This window comes from Nannobrachium achirus (genome assembly GCF_963921795.1).
Source record: "Nannobrachium achirus genome assembly, chromosome: 21".
NCBI classification, from domain to species: Eukaryota; Metazoa; Chordata; class Actinopteri; order Myctophiformes; family Myctophidae; genus Nannobrachium; species Nannobrachium achirus.
In genome coordinates this window covers 55,967,889-55,986,807 of record NC_137828.1, presented here as the reverse complement: position 1 = coordinate 55,986,807, position 18,919 = coordinate 55,967,889, and the positions used below count along the sequence as shown (strand labels likewise).

Genomic DNA, 18,919 nt, shown 5'->3' with positions numbered 1-18,919 from the left:
TCTGAAATACTTTGCAGGATGAAGTGAAAACCAAACCGTGATGTTTTGCTTCATGATGTGCGGCTATACGCATTATGTTTCACTGATACCTCCTTTCACGGAGATGTCCACAGCGGTTAACGTGCTTAAAATGTTCATGTTTCCATTATTGCATTTGTTCCCCCTGTGCGTAGACGCATACACATTTTACAAAGGCATGGAATACATATCACAAATACATATCATTTTGGGGGTCCTTGACATGAAAAAGGTTTGAGAACCACTGACTGGTGTGCACTCACCTACACAGTAGTAGACTTTGTTTGTTCTCCTAATGAGCTAAGAATTCTCATTAGTCAATATATATATACACGGTATATACCTGTGCCCAAAGAGTAACAGTACCAGTTTTCTGTGTTGAGTCAAGATCTACAGTAGTAGCTGATTGTCGGTCAAAATGTTTATATGGCAGAGGCGTCAATTGGGTATGGCAACAGGGTACAGGGAAAACAATATATATATATATATGTTACAGTATGTTTGGGTAACTCAGGACGGTAAGAGTAAGAGCGCTTGTTTTGTCGTTCACCACACACTAATCACCACCAGATGGCGACGCAGCTATTCAATAGTGAAGGCGCTGACGTCACTCGTTTGCGACTCTCTTTCTTTATTTACTAGCCTAGCCTAGCCTAGCCTAGCCTAGCCTAGCCTAGCTTAGCCATTAGCTCCATTGTAGTCACTTGGACAGGGCGTTTATCGTGGGCTTGCCCAGGCCTTACGGCCTGGGCATAAATATAACGATTGCATTCACCACGGCTTCGTAATGGACTTGCGTGAGCCGCCCGCTCCAACACTGCGGCGCTCGGGGGCGAAGAGCAGGACCAAGGTCCGCTGGCCTTCGCGCCGCTTGCAATGTCGTGGACAATCGAGCGGCACCGCCTGGAGGACGTTGTTGTGGCGACCGCTTGCTCCGCCCCGTGCGGCACCACGAGTGCTCCGTTTCTCGACCGTCCTGTTTCTCTAACAAACCGTGACATATATACTTCTTAAAATAAATTCATCATGCCTGTTGCTAAGGTATGGCAACATGACTGGGTTCTTGCACAGGCGCGAAGGCGCGTGTGCAAGACACCAGTCATGTTGCCATACCTTAGCTTTTGCTGAACTGACGCCACTGTTATATGGGTTACAAAATCATGGTATAAAAATGTAGTTAAAAAAACATGTGCCTTATTTGGACCCCCTTCATGTCAGCGTTTGACGTTTGCTCACGTTTGTCCAAAGAAGTCACAATGTGCCTTTTGGGGATGAGACAGTGTTGTCTATGATGGATGACCGCAAGTGATCATGTGGAGCCGTTGAGCTGCTACTCCTCCCTGCCCCTCTCAGCATCTCACAGCGAGAGACATTTTGTTTTTGTGAAGCTCAGGGGTGTTTAATATTCACTCCCTTTTGTCAAGAAGCCATTGTGAGTGGAAACGGCGCCAAAGGAGGAAATTTGTGTTTCAATACTTATCGCGTTATAGTGGCACACTCGCAATTACACCCATGACTGGTTTCTTTTAGGCCCCTTTTTACATTTGCTTCCAATGACCTTTATGTCGCACCTTTTTTTTGGGGGGGGGGGGGGGGGGGGCAAGCAGGGGAGAGAAGTTTCTAGTGGTGTTAATTGTTTTCGGCACCGATGTGCAGAAAGCTCTGATGTGTGCATGCGAATAAAAGAGGGTTGTGATTCACAATTCTTTCTCAATCTGTCTCTCTGCCTGTCTCTCCTCTCCCTATTTCAGATGGCACTCACCGTCCTCGATAGCAGGTGTCACGTTTAGTGAGGCGGTAACTAAACAAAGACAAGTCTCATTTAGCATGCTGGGGGACTGTTTGCCAGACTGATGAGACTGGGCTTTCCTCCGCTGTCCTCCACCCGCCTTGTCTGGCCCATTCACAGCACCAGCCAACCTCCCCTTGAGAGGACAATAGAGCGTAATGAATGGGACATTCACACCGTCACAATGTTAATTAACAAAGGAACTTGTGCTGATAATGGACTCGGACTGCTTGGGAGAGGGTCTATCAGGCTGGCTAAATAAATAAGCTAGCATGGGTCACGACGGAAGAGATTTCCCTGAGGCAGTAGGAGATTGCACAGGTGGACTGGTGCCATTTCTGGGCTCGGAAATGACAACGATAATGTGTTTTGTCTATTTGGTTCACTTCCTATACTCAATTTCCAAACTTTTCAGGCCGCGACCCCCCAAAAGAATCTATTTGAACTGGGGGCTCCCCGACCCCGGCAAGCACTTGGTATTGTAACGGGGTGGCATAGCTCAGGGGTAGAGAAACCGACATTAGAGCACAAAGGGTTCTCGAAAGGTTCCCAGTTCGGATCCGGGCTCCCCCTGAGTTAATGTCGAAGAGTCCTTGAGCAAGACTCTGAACCCCTAGTTGCTCCCGGTGAGCAGGAGTATGCATTGCATGGTTTCCTCTGCCATCGGTGTATGAATGGGTGAATGTAATGCACAATCTCTGTTAAGCGCCTTGGATAAAAGCGCTATATAAATGCACCATTTACCATTTATTGTAGGCATTACATTTAATTTGACTCGGTTCCACAGATGAACATTGTGAAAACAGCTACTAAAAAGCACAGAACGCCTCACAATTATAACAATTACATTTTGGTGTTCAAATTTGTGTGCGACCTTGCTGTTCATCACATGAACGCATGAGGCATCCATGAATGCAAACGCTGGAGAGGAGAGAGAGCCGTTCGTTTCCCAAGCTGTGACAAAAGTACATTCCAGCGCGCTTTTATGCGACCAGCAAAACATGGATCTGCATGGTCCTCCCAACCGTAGCGGTACACACCATGCACACACAACTGCCCGGGGAAACGTGCAAGCGCCGCGTCTCGGCTCGGAACAACAAATTGCCTTCGTTTTTTTTTTCTCTCCTCGCTCCCCTTTCTCCCTGAAGTGAAGTTTGAATGCAGGACTATACGCAGCAGAATTGGTGCAGCGAGAGGCCCTGTCAGCCGGCCTGACAAACTCATTCTTGGCCGGCAGCACTTGTTCCTGTCTGATGAAAATGTTACGGCGCTCGCTCACTCTCAGCCTCAGCAGCCCCCATGCTATTCCCAGAACACAGCGCTGAGTGGATGGTTATTCTGTCATCATTTTGGAGCGCGTGCGCACACATATACGTGTACACACACACACACACACACACACACACACACACACACACACACACACACACACACACACACACACACACACACACACACACACACACACACACACACACACACACACACACACTCTCTACAACTAGACACATTTTGCCCATTCCAATTACGACCAATTTAATTTGTACATCTAATATATTATTGTCCTCTGTTCGGAGGTTAAAAGCTTCCTCAGGGACAATGTTATATAAAGTCTTCATTCATTATAGATAAAAAAAATAAATAAATGTCCACTTCCAGTTCCACTTGCCCAGGCAGTGACGCACACGTCCACTTATCAAGAAAGAGGAAAATAAGGTTGCTGTTGGATACGTTGGCAAACGCAACGCAATCATTCACAAACCAGCCGTTTGAGTAGAGATCTGATCTGATAGTTATTAATGGTCAAAACAATATCTCCCTGTGACATCTCTTAAACCTGTTAACACTGCATATCGTCCGTCTCCGTCCGAAACTTCTACGAACACACAGGTCCACTTGGCATCAATCATCTCACCCACAAGCCACTCACAAGCTTACAACGTCTGAAAATACACATTAAACCAACAAGCTACACTGATGATAGTGCTGTCAAACAAGTCTATGCCGTCTAAATCCATGGACATTTTTAATCTGCAACACATTTTTATACTGTGTAGTTGGGGGTCCCTGCTTTATCCCTTTCTCAGCTAAGGAATCCTTGCCTGAAAACGATGAACACCCCTGGTATATACTGTATCTTTAAAGAATGTGTCACTGCCAGCCCCTTAGTGTTGGCCCGGGGAGGGTGTAGAAACCCATGTGTCTGCTCTGATACCGTCGATACACATGGAAGCGTCGGCCACTTCTCTTCACTTGAGTGAGGGGTTTCAGCAGGAGGTTGTAATGAACGCATGAGGAATGCGCTACGCCCTCCCCGACCCCGAGTTCCACTCACATTTAGCTCGTTTAACAAGCAAACGCGGAAAAAGTTGGCGGGCGCGGAGGGGGAATGAGACTATATTCTGTCAGAGCTGTCAGGACATCTGCCAATTACACCCCCTCCGGGCACTGGAGGTCAGCCAAATCTGTGCTGGGAAACTGGCACCTGTCAAACCTCACAATAAAGATGACATTTGCGGTATAGGCGATACGCTTATCCATAGTGACGTGCCGTAAATGAGCAGTGCACAATGGCTTCTGTGCTTTGCTCAAGGGCAGCGTTGGCTGTGAGATGGACGCGTTGGCTGTGTCGGAGGGCCAAAGGTCAAAGCGGCGACCTTCTGGTGGTACACGAAATAATGGGCTCTTTTGTTGCTACTGCAGAGCTGTCTGGCTAATGGGAGACCATGAGACCAACATGTATACAGTTAACACTTACAGTTTACATACTTTAACCATGTATGGTTAATGTATGTTTTGTGATAATAATCTAAATCTAGAAAGCAACAAGTAACTAAAGTTTTCAAATAATTGTAGGGGAGTAAGAGTACAATATTTGGAGCCGAGATGTAGTGGAGTAGGAGTAAAAGTATAGGAAATTGGAAATACTCAAGTAAAGTGCAAATACCTCAACATTGTACTTAAATACAGTACTTAAAGGAGTAGTTCACCCCCAAAAAATACATTTTATTTAACTCAAGTATCCATGTAATCAATAAAACTACTTGGTTACTTTACGCCACTGAAATTGTAAAGCATCAAAAGTAGCAGATCGACAAGCTCGCCGATCTGCTACTTTTGACGCTTTCTGCGTGATCTTTTTGTACGATCGAGTAGAATCGTGTTAATTTATGAAAAGATACAGAGGTAACAGGTTTCTGCCCGACTGCAACGATATGGCGGAGGTGTTTTAATGTGAGGTTGAATCCTCTGTGTTCTCCTTGAGTGACAGCGATAGAGAGAAACACGTCGCCGAGGCGGCCATCTTAATAACCCACCTGTCTTCCTCTTCCTCTCTCGCTCTCTCTCTCACTCACTCACTCTCTAACTAACTTCTGCGGCTGCATGTCATGGAGTTGACACCGCAAGCTTAATATTTCATTGCTTTTCTTTGCCACATTAGCATTTCGCTGTGCTCTCTCTATCTCTCTCTCTCTCTTTTACACATACAATTCTAAGCTGTGGGGGGGGGGGGCTTTCGCGGGATCTCAATAATCCATACAAAGTGTGTCCATGAAAATCATATCGGAGGAGGGGTGGGGCTCTGTTCTGACAAGTGACAGTTATTGCAAATAAAGCATGGCAGCAAAGCGCGGTAGGTAATTGCCTTGACTGTCATACGCTGTGGAGGGGTGAGTAAATCTGTGCCGTGCGTGGGGCGAGAGGGTGCTTTTTTTGCACACGCAGGCGCACAAGCACACTCGTGCCTCATGGCATCATTCATCTCAACGCCCTCGTCCACGTTGTAATGTTTAAAGTATCATTTTGAGACACTTTTACTTTCTCCTAATTTGATATGTATTTAGCCAGCGGACCCACCCATCTGAAAGTGTTTTGTGCCAGGAACGCCCAGAAGAGAAGATTTATGAAACAGCAGTGACAACACACAAAATGTGTTTGGGGAGGAATCAACAGGCATAACGACTAAATTGGGGAGAAAAAGGGGTAAAAAAAATAAATAAAACATGATGTCATTATTCTACAGGTTAACACATTCAAACCAGAAAAAACATTTGTGTCGTCTGTCGTGCCGCACTGCGGAACACATTAACTGCCAGAGTTCTACTCTGTCTACTCTGCCCTTGCCGGTGATTCAGACTTTTCAGAGTGTTTTCACTAACCTTAGGAACATCATAGAATATTATTCTTCACAATGATATCCACGCACTGATCGCTTTAAAACACATAGTAGAGTCTCTACTATTGTGCCGTCGCGATAGTCCGCTCCATAGTTCTTGGGAGTTGAATAGCTTGTTTTAGCCGAAAAACCAACACAAAACAAGGCATTTGCCAAATCCATTAAAATAGGAGTGAACAAGGCTGGATTTTTCGCGATCCCATGATTTCCTGCTTCGCCACAAAACTGGGAGTTAAATGGTGACTTGTAGCGCAGAGCGCCATCTTGGCCAAAAAACGAAAACACACAACATACAGTAGGTCAACCTAGACTGCACTCTGTCGAGGTGCAAACTTGCGCCTTGTGCACTTGCAGCCATGTATGGCCTACTTGTGCGCCAGCAGAGTGCGCAAGTACTGCGATCGGTGACATTTGTATCAGGTCTCACTTGTTAATGGTGATGTCACCAAGAATGCTGGTCCCTCCTTGGCTAAAGGCGGCCGGAAACACAGACACACAGATACCGCCGGAAACAGACGCCGCGGAACGCGGTACTTGCGAGCTCTGCTGGCGCAATTAATTGTGTCATTGGCCGTGTGGCCGTTGGAAAAAAATACTAATGGGTTGTTAAGCAGCTCTCATGGTGGGGTCGCCAATCCCCAGTGCCAGTTTGAGTTCTATGGGCTAGACATGGCTGGTGTGTGTGCCCACTGTCAGAGACGCTGAGCGGAGGCCGGGCGAGGGCAGTAGCCTCGCCATCTGTCCTCTGACAGCCAAAGTCACCCTGGGATAGCTGGGCAGGAAGGCACAAAAAATATCAAACTGCCTGTCTGGTGAACGTGTGCCGTGTGTGCGTGTGCCGTGCGTGCGTGCGTGCGTGCGTGCGTGCGTGCGTGCGTGCACTTGTATCACTATACCTGTGAGCAGTGGTGTAAAGTAACTAAGTACATTAACTTAAGTAATGTACTTAAGGACAATTTTTAGGTATTTGTACTTTACTTGAGTATTTCCAAATTCCATTACTTTTACTTATATTCCACTACATCTCAGATCCAAATATTGTACTTTTACTCCACTACATTTATTTGAAAACTTTAGTTACTGGATACTTTGCAGATATAAATTATAATATTATAAAATATACATTAATCCACTTTAGACCTATTTTATACCTTGGCTATTTGAAAATAGCAGATCTACAAGCTCACAACGCGCCGCGATGCGATATTTTGTACTTTCACTTTTAGTACTTTAAGTACATTTTGATGCCAATACTTTTGTACTTTTACTCAAGTAAATTTTGAATTCTGGACCTCTACTTGTAACAGAGTACTTCTACAATGCAGTATTGATACTTCTACTTAAGTACTGTAGGAAATATGAGTACTTTTTCCACCACTGCCTGTGAGGGCCAAAATGCCTCTTCCTGGGGAGCCCGCTGGCCTAGTGGTCCAGGCGCATACCACATACCACATAACACACGCCTGTCAGCGCGTCGCAGGTTCAAATCCCGTTCCCGACGACCTTTGCTGCGTGCCACAATTGTAAATTGTGTCTCCTGTCAGTCTGCTGTCCTATCAATAAAGGGGTGTGTGTGTGTGTGAGTGTGTTTGTCTTTCCATCAGTCAGTATGTATGTGGTATAGGCAGTGTGTGTTTGTCTTGTCCATCAGTATGTATGTGGTATACTGTACTGTGTGTGCGTGCGTGTGCGTGCGTGTGCGTGTGTGCTGGGTATATCAGATAGTGGAGGTTGACAGAACCTGCCTTGGAGGAAAGCTTTGTGTTAATGTCATTCTGAACCTATCGGCTCTTATCCTTGCACCTGATGGCGGGGGAGGAGGGGGAGGTCAGGGAGGGATAATAATGTTTGTCCTGACGGCCCTGTCACTCCCCTGGTTCCCTGGATCAGCTTATTAACAGACACTGACCATGGAGAGACGGTGCAGTGAAATGGACTAAAGCCAGAGGAGCAAAGAGGTGAGATGAACAGAATTGAGATTGACAGTGCTTTTCAAAGTTATTGTGCCTATTAAGCAGGCTCTCCACCAAACAGACAGATTACTACAGCTCGGCAGTCGAATGAAGTCAGTCGGTCGGAAGGTGTGAAAAAAAAAGGTTGCTGAATGCACCTGAGAGCCGACAGTTTCCTGTGCGCCACATCTCCAGTATTGCCTTTTTTATGATTAGTTCAGTGTGGCATCAAGCACCGAAAATAGCCGACCTCCAAGCTCACAACGCGTTGTGAGCTTGGAGGTCGGCTATTTTCAGTATTTTCACCAAAAGGCAGGGTCTGAAATTTCCAAAAGGAATGTCAGTCCCTGCCTCTCTGACATTCTCTGCACGTCCCTGTGTGTGTGTGTGTGTGTGTGTGTGTGTGTGTGTGTGTGTGTGTGTGTGTGTGTGTGTGTGTGTGTGTGTGTTTGTGTGTGTGTGTGGTTAGTAGTACTGACCACCTCGCGGGGCAGCAGGGGGTCCTCCTGACGAAGGACCAGCAAGGTGACGGTCCCTCCCATGGGGGTGGCACGGAGCAGGGCCACCACCTCCTCCTGGCTCTTACCACTCAGGTCCACGCCACTCACCTGTACACCACACACACACGCACACACAGACACTTAAATTCAATTACATTCAATGGGATATATTGGCATGAGAAAACATTGCCAAAGCAGATACGATACAATCAGAACAAAATATGTACAAGTGAAAGGAGTGAAACAGTTTTCATGTATCAAGGTTACATGCAGGCAGTGCAGGGATACTGCCTGCATACAATGATTAATAGTCTTTAAGGTGGTTGGGTTCCATTTGATATCCTTCTCCTATCACAGCAGCACAAGAATCTTGCTGCTGTGTTTGCACATTGTTGTACTTCACCCAGCAGATATGGTTATTATTACCATTGGTCATGTTTACAAACTCTCCTTAGGTGGTTATGATCTGTGGGAAGTATGTGTCTCTGACACACACACACACACACACACACACACACACACACACACACACACACACACACACACACACACACACACACACACACACACACACACACACACACACACACACACACACACACACACACACACACACACACACACACACACACACACACACACACACACACGAAGGAGTCCAGTGTTGGCAACTGGCGATATGGCCATGGGGAGAGAGTTCCAGAGGGTTGGGGCTGCCACACTGAAAGCTCTATCGCCCAAACTGTCCACTTATTGCTGGGAGGGATGGTGAGGAGCCCCAGGTCAGCAGATCTCAGGTTCCACTCCTTGAGGAGATCTGACAGGTACTGTGGAGCTCGGTAGAACTAGAAAGATGCAACTGGAAATTGCAAGTGTGGTTGCTGTGATGCGAGTTATCTAGAAAGATAGTCCGAATATCATGTGAAGCTTCCTATTTGCCAAGATGTCATGTGAAGCTCGACCAATCCTCAACATTCTCCTCCATTGATCTCAATGGACTTTTTGCATTCTCTTTAGATAGGTGGCCTAAATGTTATGTGAAGCTCGACCAATCCTCAGGCTTGCATCTTGTGCCACTCCCCCATTGAACTCAATGCAGGACTTTTTATAGTCTGGATTGTGTATCCAGGAAAATAAGAATTATAAAGCAGGGCTGGAACTATAATGTGTTTCCCTCTGGCAACCACACTAATAAAAGTGCTGTGTGACCGTGTCCTAACAAGGTAACAGAGTATTTCTACAATAGGGTACAATAGGGACTCTAACATTCTCTGCACGTCCCTGATTGATACTTTTACTTAAACATGAGAGTACTTCCTCCACCACTGATTCCTTCTCTAGTCCAGGGGTCGGCAAATGTGTTTGTTTGGCCTCGGGCCAGGGTTTTTCCCCTACACTACAGCATTAGATGGAGGGCCAGATAATATAATCAAAGTCTACTTTAAGAAATTGATAGTTAAAGGTTTTTACTGGAAGTCCATGACAGACTGCCTTATAAGACGTACATTTGTGATGAAAGAGAACGGCTCAAAATAAAACGAGCCACGGTGGCATAATACACTGTAAACAAGCAGTTTTTTCCCCCCTTTGACATTATTGTTAATAATGAATTTATGGACTTACCATCTAGCCTAGAGGAGCCCAACTCTTTGTAATTAGAATATTTGTCATAGGATACTTTCATTCATTACTTATTATCAATTATTAAAGATGGGGTGCCATGATGTACGAAAGTACAAAACTATGGCACCACCTCTTTAACCCAGCTCATCCCAGACAACACATCAGATTATTAAAGGAGTAGTTCACTCAACAAATTACTTATTTTCTATCAGCTACAGACCCCATGAAGCCTTGAATTCATGGATATCTTTTTAGTTTGTGATCGGGTCATCAGTCAACAGGAGACTCTCTGAGACTCTTTGAGTCTCCTACAGGTCATCAAATTATTCGCTTAGCGGCAATTGGACGTCAACCCGTGAACGCAATTTCGCGTTCATGGGTTGAGGCATTTTGTTCAAAACGATATTATTGCTGCACGGCCACCCACTGCCACAGTCTAACCTCCATGCACCACATGGATGGAAGGAGCGGTCAACAGGGCTGGCCAGCCGGCCAAATATACTGTTCTGTAAAAAAGACCACGTCTCCAGTGAACAGACGCATGGGGTCAGTCATGGGTTGTGTTGTTAAGTGACACTGCACCACACAGTAGTGTTGATGTTGACAGAAATGTTTGATTTACAGTAGTTTTAGTTATAGTCTTTTGATTAAAATTTTAGCAGACTAAATCTACGGTTGATTTTGACGCCTAAAATGTATGTTGGTAGGCCTTGAAGGAGTCTTAATGCCTGATTCGGTTGCATGCTGAAAATAGCCGATCTACAAGCTCACAAGTCACAACCTTGTAGATCTGCTATTTTGACGTATCTTTTAGTTTTACTGGATCTCTTCTCCACTAGTCCCCTCCCTAACATTTAGTCTAGTTTATATTTGTTGACAAAATTGTCAATGTATTTAGTCTTAGACTCTTAGTTTTAGACATCATAGCTAGTTTCGTTAGTAAAACAAGGTAGTCAACGAATATTTTTCGTCGTAGTTTCAGTCACCCAAATCAACACTACTGTTCTGTAAAAAAAAAAAAAAAGAAAGAAAAAAACATCTCCAGCGAACAGAAAAGTGCACGTGTGGTTAGTCGTTGGTTATGTTGATAATTGACGCTGTATCACACAGCAGCAAAGCACCTCCTGCAGCCTGTCGCCCGCCTTCAGCCGGCCGTCCTGGATGGCGGCGCCTCTGGGGAGGATGTTTTTGACAAAGATGGGCGCGCTGCCGCCGATGGGCACGTCTCTGGTGGTGATGCTGAAGCCCAGGCCTTCTGGACCTACAGGGAGGACAAGAGGAACCATCAAGAACAAGAGTAATACCCTAATATACCGTATGGCAGGGGTCTTCAACGGTTTTTAGGTCAAGGCCCCCCTTATGTTCTATGCTTTTATTTTTTCTTGCTTTATTGTAATCGTTTTAATTATTTCTTTTTTATGTATTTTTTATTTTATTTTACTTTTTCTCTGTTAAGCACTTGTGCTTCATTTTATGCTCTGTAAAGCACTTTGAGCTGCATTTCATGTCATGAAAGGTGCTATACAAATAAAGTTTTATTTTATTATTAGCTGAGAGAGAGACATAGTACATGTTGTATGAAATGATGTTGCAGATTCAACTTTTTCATAGATTCCATATAGTTTCATTGCTTGACAGCACGTTCCTCAGTGTATTTTGGATTCATGTCGATATGTATTTTTCAGACATTTAACCAATTAAACCATCAATATTTAGTAAACTTGACCTTTCACTCGGAAAATAGCTGATCTCCAAGCTCACAATGCCTTGTGAGCTTGTAGATCTGCTACTTTTTTGGCTAAAGTTCTCTAGGGTACTAGGGTTCAAGTAGTTAATGTATTTATTTTTATTTTTATCATATCGCACTAAGATTTGGCGGCCCGCCTGTAGTAACTGAGGGACCCCTAGAGGTCCCGAACCCCTGTCGTATGGTTTCTCCTGAACATTTGAAATAAAAATGCTTGTTTTTGAAATGTCCTAAATCCTAAACATGAGGAAACGATACGTAGGGATAAAAATTATATTGTAGGGCACACGTGTGCCGAGTTCTCCTACGGTTCATAAAAGACATCCTTTAGTTAAGATGTCTGGAGGATTTCATTGGTTTACCATTAGGGTGTGGCACCGAAAAAATCCCGTAAGATTTCAATATCTAAATATAAATTCAAACAGATGAATGAACCAAAACAGGGTGTTTACGACGAATGCATGTGGACGGCAAAGCCACCGTCGCAAGTTATGGTGGAATTAAAAGGCAGGTTTGCCGACCAGAGCGACCACAGGGGAATGACTGATTACACGTCTCTGGCTGCTTCCAAATGTCAGTCAACGGCCAACGTTGAACTTGATCTAAAACAAGACATTCTTCTTATCCTTGCTTTCCACCAGTGCCCAAAACTATGACGCAAAATGTTTGCCGACAATCTTTTTTTCACAGACAAAAATGGAATAAAAACAAAACATGACTAAATATATTGACAATTTTGTCAACAAATAAAACCGAAATGTTATGGAGGGTCTAGTGGAGAAGAGATCCAGTAGAACTGAAAGACATTTTAATGCTTGGCTGTGCGTGGCTGTCGCGCTCCGAAAATAGTCAATCTTGTGAGCTTGTAGATCTGCAATTTTTGGTAGCCGTTTTACAAATCAGGCATTACGACACCATCAAGCCCTGCCAAAATAGATTTTGGTCAACTGAATCAATTGTAGATTTAGTTGGCTAAATTCTTGTGATATTTAGTGAAGTAAAACTGGACTAAAATGTTAGATTCCAGATCACAGCGTGTCGCAGGTTCAAGTCCTACTCCCGACGACCTTTGCTGCATGTCACTGACCATATCTCTCCCCATTTCCTGTCAGTCTACTGTCCTATCAATGAAGGCACAAAAGCCCCAAAACAAATCTAAAAAGAAAAAAAGATTACTAAAATATGACTAAAACTAGGTGTAATTCTATTCAAAAGACTATGACTAGAAATACATAACAATCTGCTGTCAAAATTAACACTGTTTTCTACTCGGTCCTTAACATGTGGTTTTCGTAGTCATTACTGTGCCAATAACAATATAGGACAATTCACCCCCAAAGCCTTCTCCAAAGTACAACATCTACATCAATACAAACGCAGACAATGTCACGATGATACTAGAGAACAGTAGAAGAAGGAAGAAGCAAAAAAATAAGATATTGAACTATCCATGCTGATTGCTTTGGGTTGTTCAGTAAAGCTATGACCTTTATCGTTGATCAAGTCGAATGTGAATTGTTGCCGTGGAAGACATACGCAAATCCAATAACAGATAAATTGGAGGATTTCTGCCATGACCTTTACCGTTGAGTGGACTTGAATTCGTCAAAGAAAAATAACATGGGTGGTTCAAAATGTCAGCTAATTTATAATGGATCCTAAAATTGATTGTGTTTGTCAAGTGGTTCTGTGATGGCCTGGTATCAGTAGCCTGGGTACCAGCCTGCTACCCTAGTGCCTAGTTCAGCCTCCATTTGACTCCTATTTCCGAACGTCACCTGTCACGTAGGCGACGTCGTTGCTGATTGCATGTTGTTCCAACGAATCAGAGTAGGGTTAGGGTAGCTACGTCATCAGCCAGCCAATACACACTGGTGTATTTGTCCTGCCCCGCACCACAGAGCCTGGCCAGACTGAGAATCGAAGTGACAACACCAATCCACTGAACATAGCGTAGCACTAGCAGGCTGGTATACCCAGGCTATGGAATCAGCCTGATTCGTTACGTTCGTCTTTTATTCACTTCACTTCTCAGTCTGGCCACAGGGTCCTATTTGACTCCTAATTCCATTACGTAGGCAAGTCAGGAAGTGACTCCGACTCTGAAATCTGAGTTTTACATAGACCAATCAGAAGCCACAAGTTGTTTTCTCCCGTTTGGGCACGGAGATGGGAGGCTTTCCAAACTGTGAAGCAGAGTTAAAAAAAAAAAAAAAAAAAAAACACGCCACAGAATGTAGCAAGCAGGCTGGATCCCAGGTTAATTCTGTGACAGAGTATATGGAAATCCACAAACATTGTTCCCACATTAGTGAAATGTGCGATTTGTGAAATCACACACACTAGCACAGTTTCCTAATCAATTAACACAATATGTAAAAATGTTGATGTTTTAGTAATATTGTTCCTGCCGTTTGACCACTTCAAATGCTCTGATCTTAACCTGATAACCGAAAATTGCCTGAGAGCAAGTAGAATAGGGGAGGCAGTGGCTCAGAGTGGCTGCTTGAGAATGGTTTCCTCTACCGTCAGTGTATGAATGTGTGAATTAGTGAATGCAATGCACAATCATTGTAAAGCACCTTGGATGAAGGCGCCATATAAATGCACCATTTAGAATAGGCTTACATGCTGGCTTCAATGGAATCCCAAATGACTGAGATCAGTTTTGGCGACTTTCAATCCATATGAGATCATTAACACTGACATGGAGTTATTTCTGGATCGCTCTGAGAAACAACAACTGGTGCCCACTGGAATCTCTCACATAAAGTGTCAGCTGCACAGAGTTTGTTCCTCTGTAGAATCCTCCTTGACACTGACAGAACGTTCGCCGGTTGTTGCTTGTTATTCATGTTGTCACTGTCGGGCAGAAACCTTGTATCTCCAAGTTTCAAATTTGTATGTTTTTTTTTTTTTTTTTTTCCCCGCAAAGTAAAGAACTGCTTCATCACACAAAGGTAGTGAAAACAACAGATCTACAAGCACACAACGCCTCAGGGTGCGAGGCGTTGTGTGCTTGTAGATCGGCTGTTTTCACTCATTTAAATCATTTTTAAAATGATAAATGCAAAACGAAGAGTTTTGGACATACAAGGTTTCCACCCGACAACGACATTTCTCAGAGCTGTAAGTGGATCTCTGATGCTTCATCACTAACAACTGACTGACTGACTGACTGACTGACTGACTGACTGACTGACTGGCTTGGCTGTCAGTGTGTTTAGCTGTCTGTCAGGCGGACAGCGGTTGTGTTGTTTATGCTGCAGAGGCACAAAAGCGATAGAAAATGGAAACTTTGTCACCGCTTCTGCGGCAATTAAAATGCAGCAGAGTGGTGTGCGAGTGTGTGTGTGCATGTGTGCACGCGCGCACGCATGTGCGTGTTGTCTATCAAAAAAGTTGAGCTGCCGCACGGATAAAGACTTTTCCACAGTCTCTCTCTCTCTTACTGGCCAACATGGCACCGTAATGAAACGAGAAAGTAACGGCAGTCATTATTCATGTCGAATGTTAAATGGGATGAGAGACTTTACACAAACGCTAATCCTTTAATGCCGGGCTTCTCTTTCTACACGCGTTGCAAGAATCTGAAAACAGGCTGCCGCGGCAATCTGTTCTGTTCTCTGTGCTGGGACGTAATGACTGTAGAAGATGGAAGATGTGGGAAGAGACGGTGCTGTTGTTTGATGCGTGGCCGCCACCACTACTGTTAATTTCAGAGGCTGATGATGAGCCGTATCATATCGTTGCCCAGGGACGTGCAGAGAATGTTAGAGAGGCAGGGGCTGACATTTCTAAAAGGGCGCTGCTACACATTGTGAGGTCGGCTATTTTCGATGCTTGGTTTATACGCAGAGAGGACAATTCTTTCAACATAAGATGCTGCGTTGAAGTTCAGGAGAGTTTGCATAAGGCAATTCTCTTGAATGCTGCCCTCAGGTATGGCATGGAAAGAGGGCATTTGCATTTCTTCCACCATAGTAAAAACTGCATTCATGGTCTGGCACTTTTTTCCATAAGGATAAGAGGGCAGGGACTCCAGCCCCCTTTGATGTCTATGTGTGCACGTGCCTCTCGTTGCAGAAACCTCTTATCTCCATATTCTAACTTTGAGTGTGTTTTTTTGTGGGTTTTTGGAAAATAACGATCCTACTGTAAATGATTATACTACAACGTCCCACGTAAACATCAAAGGTAGCAGATCCGCAAGCTTGAAACGCGTCTCGAAGCGATGCGTTTTGAGCTTGTAGATCTGCTACTTTTGATGTTTTGGAATTTGAATACTGAAAAGTAACAGTTTTGGACATACGTATATGAGAAGTTTCCACCCAAACCGCGCGCGCACACGCACACACACACACACACACCCTCCCTCCCTCCCTCAGGCCTGCAAAAACAGCCTAACGAGCAGAATCAAACTCTGTGCCATTCTGAGAAACCGACTGTGATCTCATCGTTAGCGCTCTCCTCCTGATCAATTAGGCCCAATGCATCTTCTAATAGGCCCTGCGGTAATTACACTAGAGTGACGTCTTTATTTTGGGAAAACGGAAAACAACATAAAAGTAATTGTTGTTCCTTTTCTGGATTAATCGCCAATCCTGACTCCCATATGCCAATTAAACGGCAAACACGAGGAGAGGCCTGTCAGAATGAGACTCAATGGGGTGTGAGCGTGGCCTTTTTCGACCGCATTATTTGATTGAGGCACTCTTGTTAATTTGCCATACGGGACCAAATTCCACCACTTTGAACTTGAGAGATGGAGTGGAGAAATCAACATGATTATAGCGTACTGCAAGCTCACCACGCGTCACCCTATATAAGCTTGTAGATCGGCCTTTTTTATGCTTAATTAAATGAAAAATAAAGTTCAGTTTAATCGTGCATTTTATAAGCAGCCTACTTGTTCGCTTGTTCACTGTATAATTACAGTTAAATGTCATTTTCATATATTGAAGTTGAATATACTTCATTTAATTATTTGGTATATGAAAAAGTTGGTCAAGTTAAAATAAAAGTTGAGAAGTTAAATCTTCTCAAAAATATGTTTTAATCCAATCAAGGTTATTCCAATTGATTTAATTGGATTAAATTAATTAATTAATTTAGACAAAATATTGATTAAAATCAAGGTAATCTGCGGGCTATGACTCTCCAAAATCAGGATCCTCATCGGAGCCCAAATCTGGCTTCAAGTCGTGCTCTAGTTCTCAGAATGGCGTTCCAGAGTGCATTTCACGCAGCCATCTGATTGCCGCTCCATTACATTTCAGTGTTCAAACAACAATTAATCTAGGGTTTTTGGCTGACAGACACAGTTTACAGAAACGTACAGCTTTAATTATTTGGAATAACCTGAGAAATCCGCTCGGACACATTACGGCAAGATGAGAAGCTTGTGTGAATTTATTGGATTATGAAACAGCAACATGGCTTGGTGGAAAGAAAACTAAAACCAATAGCAGTATGGTCACTATCTGTAGCAAAACTACAGTAGATCTTATTTTGCCTTGCATATCACAATGTTTAATCTGAGAGATAGTCAGTGAGTTTTTTTAATAGGATATAGTTTTCTGCACATTTGATTGTTTCTTTATGTAGGCTATTATTATATTTATAGAATTTTCATTCTATATGATATAGAATATAATTTCACTGCACATCATGCTTTCACAGAAGACATGCTGGCCTCTATATGGAACCCAAATTTGTAGCCTAATCCATGAGAATAATAAGGAAAGAAAGAAATGCAAGGCAACACATATAGCACTCTCTATCGGAGAAAAGAAAAAACTTAAATCTACTGGCTGCGCTCCAGGGACCTGAGACGACATATTGCAGCGACTTGTGACGGCAGTTCCCTGAGAGCAGGTTGCGTTTAGCCCGGCGCTTGCTGCTGCCTGCTGCCCTCGCTTGCTGCGCTATTCCCCAGAAGCTTGCTGCTACTACGACTCCGTGCCAACTTTCAGCACTAACATCTGCTTCATAAGACAGAACAGAGCAGAGAGAGTGGGTAGGGGCAGTGGTGGAATGAGTACTCACATTTGTACTTAAGTAAGTAAAAGTATCAATACCTGCAATGTAGATGTACTCTGTTACAAGTAAAAGTCCGGAATTAAAAATGTACTTAAGTAAAAGTATGAAAGTGTTGGCATCAGAATGTACTTAAAGTACCAAAAGTAAAAGTACAAAATGTTTGAAAATAGTAGATCTACAAGCTCACAACGAGTTGCATCGGCTATTTTCAAGTAGCCTAGGTATGAAATAGCTCTAAAGTGGTTCATGTATGTTTTATAATATTATAATTTATATCTGCAATGTAACTAGTAACTAAAGTTGTCAAATAATTGAAGAAGAAGTACTCAAGTAAAGTACAGTACTTAAGTAAATGTACTTAGTTACTTTACACCACAGGGGGGGGGGGGGACTGAGAGGGAGAGAGAGTGTGTAAGAGAGAGAAAAGAATGAGCGCGGCAGGCAAGTCGACCTCAGATGCGGCTCATTTCACGACCAACGGCTCTTCTGAGGAGAAGCAAAGTGCTCTGAATGCTAACCCGACCACTACGGTGAACCAACACGGAGATGTCGAGGCGGCAGTGACTCGCGGGACATAGATAGGGTTGGGATCTGGAACCGTATCCGGCATTGAGGAACCGGAATGGGTTCCATCACATTTGGAACCATTTACGGAACCGGTTTTAATATCACACTGTCACAAGCTGGTTATGTGGACTATGCATTTACAATACTGCCAGGCGACATACTGTATTCAGAGCATCAAAACCGCAGGAATGGGATCCTCATTATGGCAGCAGTGTTTTGCCCGTTCAGTTATAGGTTTATGGTAATTATTTCTTTATATGGCTCTCAGGTGTTCTCCCATGGATTAGGTGGTCCTTTACATCCCTTCCTCTTAACTCTCCTACTGCCAGATTATTTATTTATTTATTGGGTCTGGTGCCATCAAAAAGCGGCTTACCTTTGCGACGTTATAGTAGATAGATAGACATTTATTTATTTATTTATTTATTTATTTATTTTTTGATTGTGCAATAGTGCACTTTGGTCTGCCAGGCAGCAGAGGGCGGCGTCATGCGAGAATGAATG

General features: G+C 43.7%; 1 protein-coding gene across 1 annotated transcript in view; it reads right to left on the bottom strand.

Annotated features, from left to right (window-relative positions):
* The window catches only part of LOC308306798 (partitioning defective 3 homolog), an 806,734-nt gene that overhangs the window by 372,679 nt on the left and 415,136 nt on the right, over positions 1-18,919 (bottom strand). The window contains exons 11-12 of the mRNA XM_080751840.1: positions 11,181-11,320; positions 8,416-8,544 (exon numbers count right to left, since the gene is read on the bottom strand). Of these exons, the coding sequence (XP_080607966.1) occupies positions 8,416-8,544; positions 11,181-11,320 (269 nt within the window). The remainder of the gene's footprint in view (positions 1-8,415; positions 8,545-11,180; positions 11,321-18,919) is intronic.